This window comes from Gossypium hirsutum, chromosome A01, assembly GCF_007990345.1.
Source record: "Gossypium hirsutum isolate 1008001.06 chromosome A01, Gossypium_hirsutum_v2.1, whole genome shotgun sequence".
In the NCBI taxonomy this organism is placed as follows: domain Eukaryota; kingdom Viridiplantae; phylum Streptophyta; class Magnoliopsida; order Malvales; family Malvaceae; genus Gossypium; species Gossypium hirsutum.
The window spans coordinates 113,171,240-113,177,932 of record NC_053424.1 but is presented as its reverse complement, the minus strand read 5'-3'; the positions used below and the strand labels follow the sequence as shown (position 1 = coordinate 113,177,932).

Here is a 6,693-nt window from a genome sequence, read left to right as displayed (position 1 = left end):
TTTTGCCTACGTCCTCAGGCACTACCAAATATATTTCACTCCAAAAATACAAGTGAAAGTTTACAAATAGGGAGAGAGAACAATTGCCTTAAGTAGAGAATGGCAAGTGTGGGATGAAGAAAGTAAGAAATGGTTAGGCCTATTTATAGTTGAGGTTCAAGGATCAACTTGCAATGTCCCTATACAATTAGGGACCAAAATTGCAATTATCCCATGCCAACTTTTAACCCAACTTGCCAACCAATTTTACTTTCTACTTTTGGTGCCCACCCTTTTTGACTTTTCAAACAATGGGTGGGTTCCAATAATAGTAGGCATAGATAGATAAAAATAAATTTTTTTTCTCATTTCTAGCCTTAATAATGAATTTACTTCCTTATACAATTCGATATGATTTTTATTTTCAAATATGAGTTAAACTCAAAAGGTAATATACACCAAACTTATCTCCAACAATTTTTTAAAAATGAATTTCTAGTATAAAAACAAATATATGATATTTGTAGAAGATCCAAAATTTGGGACTAGAATTTTCTCCCATTAATGACAAATGTTTCAGCCAGTAGCAAAATAAAGACAATGAAAAGGACTTAGATGAATGAAGACCACACTTAAAAGAAAAATGAAAATTCAACTTATCGTGAAATATATATATATATCTTTCCTTCCATAATTTTCCTTGGGAAACTTCTTGCAAGCTTCGTTACCCAATAATTTGCATTATAAATAGCAACACACCCGTCACTCTGCTTTCATCATAACTGGTTGATACACAGAAATACCAAGCTTCAAGCATTTCATATTAATGGTGATATTCCCTTTGACAACATGTCTCCCCTTAGCAAGAACGACTTGCGACGGATTTTCGAGAAGCTTGACAAGAATGGGGATGGCTTGGTTAGCCTGAAGGAGCTTAATTGGTTGCTTGAGAGAATCGGAGTCCAGTTTAGCCTTGAAGAATTGGAGTCCTTAGTGGGAAAACCTTGTCTTGGCTTTGAAGAATTCTTGTTCTTCTATGATTCCATCTCCAACCACAGCACCAAGATTGAGGCAGCCATTGATGATGAGGAGGAAGAAGAAATAATGATGGTTCATGGTGGCGGTGATGATGATGATGGTGGTCATGGAGACTGTGACCTTGCCAAGGCATTCAAGGTGTTTGACTTGAATGGTGATGGCTTCATTTCATGTGAGGAGCTTCAAAGCGTGTTGGTAAGACTTGGCTTATGGGATGAAAAGAAAGGCAAAGATTGCAGGAACATGATTTGCTTCTATGACACCAACTTGGATGGCATGATTGATTTTGAAGAATTCAAAAACATGATGCTACGTACCGTTTCTTAATTCCAAGGGTTTCATCAATGTCATGATCACAATTATCAGTCCCCAATTGAGTTATCCCTTCCGCAATATAAGCTGTATTAAGCAAAAAATAAAATTTTATATCTATGGTGTTTTTCAGATCCTACTACAACCTTGTAATATTTTTTTATCTAGTTTGATATTTACAATGCATATGTTGTTTGTGTTGATTGTTGGTTGCAATTAAAATTTTATATATTTTTTTAATTTTTATGAAGAATATTAGAAACAAGCTTGTAAAAGTGTTTCTTAGTTCGAGCTCAATGGTTTCTGATATAATTATTCTATGGATCGAGATATTCGTTCAAGTTTAAAAGTTTATCTAAAATTTGAGAAGTTTAAGATAAAAATATTAGATTCAGAAAATGAGTTCAGGTAAAATAAATATTAAATCTCTATTAAATTTGAATGGAACTCGAACTCTAATACTTTGAACTAAAACTTGACCTGACCCTATCTTAACTCATTTTCAAGTTTTTAATATATTACTTTTTCTTTTCTTTTATATATTATGTAATGCATATGACATGAAAATTAAATTATACAGAAAATTATACCCATAGTCACTATTTTATTAATAAATTTATGTTTTGATAATTTAACTTTTAAAAATTACAAAATATCAGAAAAATTCCAAATAACAATTACTATGGGTTAGTATCCATAGACAAGCACTGTCCATCCAATTTATAACCAGGGGTTAAGGCTACAATCAGAAAAAGAGCAGCCCAACCAAAATTGCTCTTTACATGTTGGTCCTTTATTTGACTTTTTGTTTTCATAGAATTTTTAGGTTTTTTTTTTAAAAAAATTGGTTTATGTATTAATTAAGAAATAAATATATAATATTTCTTTACATAATAAATATATAAAATTTATTTTCTTATAACTTCAAAAAATATATAATAATTGAATATGTATTTTTATTATAAACGTATAAATAATAAAAAAATAAATATTACATGAATAATAAAAAATATTAATAAAATAATTATTCAATATATAATTTAATTATTTATGAATTTTACAAATAAAAAATAAATTATTTTTTTATTATATACGTTTCAATTTAATGTTTTTAATAGTTATTTTATTTTTTTACTCTAAATTATTTCTCGCCACCGTTTTGATTGAATCTAAATATATATCTCACCACTAATTTTAATTTCACCGTTTTACCTTAGGCATTTTACAAATATGAGCATACTTATAAATTCTTTGATTTAATTGCACTAGACATCTCCAACTATGACTCTCATTTTAAATTGGCCCCTAAACTTCAAAACATTCTAATTACACTTCAAAACCATCAATATTATATCAATCAAGTCCTTTCATCATTAAAATAGTTAATTTAACCATTAACGGTAGGAATGAATATATTTATTTGGAGTTTCCTCTATTTCACTAAACAATATGCTCAAATTTTACTTTTCATATGAGTTTATATTACTTTGACCGTTAGTGGCAGGGGCGATTCAAGAGGGGCCTCATGCTTAAGGCACGACTTGATCTTCACGAAGCCCTCAATTCTACAAAAATATCATCAGTACTAAAGAAAATTTGTGTTTAAATTTTTTTCTTTGAGCTGTGCTTAATAAATGGATGTTGAAGAAGAAGACAAGAGTTTTAAACCCTTCCCTCCGGAAAAATCATTATGTTAAATTAAATTAAAATAAATTAGTTAAACTAAAAGCAATTGAATATTTAAAACATAAAAAAGAAAATCCATCTTTTCTGTCACATGTGGATCATAATTTTTTTATTTTTGCTACTTTGTGCAAAAAAACATTGTTAATGTAGTTTATATAACATTTGATAAGCTTAGGTACCAAATTGAACAAAAAAAAACTTAAGTATCAAATTAAGAAAAAATGATAAGTTCATGTACTAAATTAAAAAAAATAATTGTCAAATTAAAAAAATGCGTGAAGTACACACAAATTAAATAAAAAAAAGTTTAAGTAAAAAAGTATTAAATTTAAATATGTTTATTCAGATAAAATATTTTGGGTAATTATTTAGTACATAACATAATTAAAATTTTGATATATATCTTATTTATTTATTTTCAATTTTTAATACAATTGAAAGATAAAATTATAAAATATCAACTTTGGTTGAAGAAATCACACTTGTTTTTATTATAATAGATTTTTTTTTTTAAAATGTTCGTTTTCTATTTTTATTTTTATTTTTCTGTGTGGAATTTGATGTTTCCATTATATTAATAGATGACAAACCGACCATAGCCGGAATAATTAAATGTTGCGTGGTGTAGACACGTGTTTCAACCTTTTCCTTTTGTTGAAGACACGTGTTTCATCTTAGAACCTATAAACCAATCATATTGCAATATTTTTCACCAATATTTCTCTGAACAAATAATATGTATTTGATTTTTTTAAAATATATTTTTAGTAATTTTATTATAAATTTTAATTATATTTATTTTTTTATATAATGTTTAAAATTATTTATAATTTTTCTGTAATTGATAAATAGGAAGATAATACTCTTTAATACATTTAAACCTACATGATCTTATATTGACAATAATACTCATACAACTAAATTTAAACCCAGTCGGTATTTAATATTTTTTATACAAATAATATGCATTTTATTAGTAGCACCTTACATTCACCCTTCAATTTGCCATTACTGTTAATCTAATAAACGTTACAACATGTTGAAGACAAAATACCCTTTTTGGTACATTATTTGTACCACATATAATGCTGAACGTTGTTGTCAGAGAGTCAATATTCAACCATACTTATCTCTCCTCCAATCAATCAATAAATATAAGGGTAAATTTTTCATTAGTGATTCAATTATTACCATATTTCTAGTTTAGTCATCAAGTTATAAAAAAATTCAGTTTTGTTTTGAGTTAAATTGTTAACGTAAATGACAATGTTACCTTTTATATATATATATATATGACAAAACATGTATTCTATCATTTCTGTTTTGGTTATTTCCATAAAATTATTAACTAGTAACATTTTAATAAATTATTTTTAATGTGAATTTAGTAATATTTTTGTTAGTTCAAAAATTATTGGTTTTATGTATTATATATAGATTAATTCAACATTGATATATTATCACAATAATTCATATTTACTTAATATTACTTTTGTTATTACCACATAATAGCAATTTTATTTTAAAAAATTGATTAAAACTCAAATATAATTTTAATTGAAATGGTAAAATTGAGATAGTAAAACTTATGATGTCTTAGATTTATATCTTATCATTCTTATCATGTGTATGTCTTTTTCTAGATTCATGAAAATATAAGACATAAATATCCTCCTAATAATTTTTTTGTTTTGAAAAAGAAATACACTTTTAATAATTTCGCAACTGAATTGAGATTTAGGTAGTGTTCGAAAAGCTACCTAGCAATTGAATTTGAATGTAATTGTTTGTAACTATACGGAAGTCACATGTTTGGATAATCATTGTAATCAGTGGATCTCGTTGAATTTGGTGTAATTGAAGCACCCTAATTACATTTTCCAATTCTTAGGAGAAAGGTGAAATTTGGAATAATTACATGGGTAATTACACCCAAATCCTTTTACCCTATGGCTTTCCAAACACATATACATGATTTAACTTTAAAAAAATTATTTTTATACAAGTTTAAGTTATAAAAATTATATTATAAACATAAACTCATATAAGTGTTCGAGATGGTTATGATCAAAATTTTTAAAGTTATATTATAATTCCTAAAAAATTATTATAAACAATAGTTTGTGTGCATTTTATAATACTATAGCAAAAAAAAATTTATTTAAATCTGAAAAAAAATTTAAAGTTATTGCCAAAAAGTATATTATAGAAAATAATTTACGTGTTATAAAAGAAAAAAAAGTTATGACAAAAAAAAAGTAAGGATATAACTTATTTACATGTCTATGTTATATATTATTAAAAATAATATACTTATTAATAAAAAATTAACATTCTAAAGTTACGATAAAAAATTATATTATTTATAAGAAGTGTTATAGAAGTTATTGTACCCTTTATAAAAGTAATATATTATAAAATTTATATTATTTCTAACCTAATTTATATATTATAAAAAAAGGTTATAATCTAGTATAAGTCTTTTTTCAAATTAAATTTATACAAGTGTTTTTTATTTTTTTTAGTATACTTATACAAGTTTTTATAATCAATGCTACAGATTGTTTATATCATGAACTTAAATATTATATAGTAGATGCTAGTTATGTAAATACAAAAAGTTTTGTTGCACCATATTATGGTATATGATACCATTTGAGATAATAGAGCCAGACGCAAGCACCGGAAATGACTTGCAAACTCTTTAATTTGAGACATAAAGCTTCGAAATAAGATTGAGAAGACATTTATTATTCTAAAAAAGATTTCTCATATTAATAACATCACTTCAATATAGCATAAAAAATAATGTTAGATCGTACTGCATGTTGAATACTTCATAACTTCATTCATAGGTAATATTAGGATGATTTATACTTTAAAGAGTATATGGAAAAAGGAAAACTTGATAATATTAAGGATAAAATATGCCACAAGTCCGACACTCTTTGTAAATTTGAAATTTAGTGCTTGTACTTTTATTTCTAAGAACTCAGTCCATCTACTTTTCAAATTTCAAAATTTAGGTCAACTGTTAGCACTTTTAAAATTATGTTGTTAAATTCAGGTTCATTACAATGCCATTTTTTAACTTGAATTTAAGCTAATATTGTCAATGTGACATTTTTTAGTCCATTTTTTAAATTATGTTGTTAAATTTAGGTCAACTCGTCCTCATTCGCAAAAGTCATTTTAGCTAATGCATCCACTGCATGATTATTCTCTCTAGAAGAATACCGCACGAATCACTTGTCTTCATAACATAAATTTTGTCAGATTCTTCTAACAAGTAAAATATTTGCTCCAGCTAAATGACGATCGCAAAAAACTTTGCCTACCTCGAAATTATCTAATTGGATGAAGACCTATTATGTCCTTGCTTCTGAAGCAAGAGCAAACCATCCAAAATTCCCCATAGCTCAGTAACAAAGACCGAACACTTCCCTAAAAGTTGATTATATCCTAAAATCTACTTCCCCATTGATGTGCGACAACAACTCAACTAAATTGTAAATATATAGTTGGTATAGATAGATAAAATAAATATTATTTTCTCATTTCTAGCCTTAATAAGGATACGAAATAAAGATTTTTACTTCCTTATATGATTCGATATGATTTTTATTTCCAAATATGTTAAACTCAAAAGGTAATATACAGCAAACTTATCTCCAACAA

At 26.1% G+C, this 6,693-nt stretch overlaps 1 protein-coding gene across 1 annotated transcript; it reads left to right on the top strand.

Annotated features, from left to right (window-relative positions):
* Positions 1–676: 676 nt before the first annotated feature.
* LOC107921192 (probable calcium-binding protein CML44) lies at positions 677–1,532 on the top strand. The gene has a single exon (XM_016851074.2). It carries the CDS (start codon positions 829–831, stop codon positions 1,342–1,344), a length of 516 nt encoding a protein of 171 aa, XP_016706563.2. The 5' UTR covers positions 677–828; the 3' UTR covers positions 1,345–1,532.
* Positions 1,533–6,693: the final 5,161 nt, after the last annotated feature.

Excerpts from the sequence above, each read along its gene's own strand:
- LOC107921192 (XM_016851074.2), top strand. The coding sequence starts at position 829 with ATGTCTCCCCTTAGCAAGAACGACTTGCGACGGATTTTCGAGAAGCTT.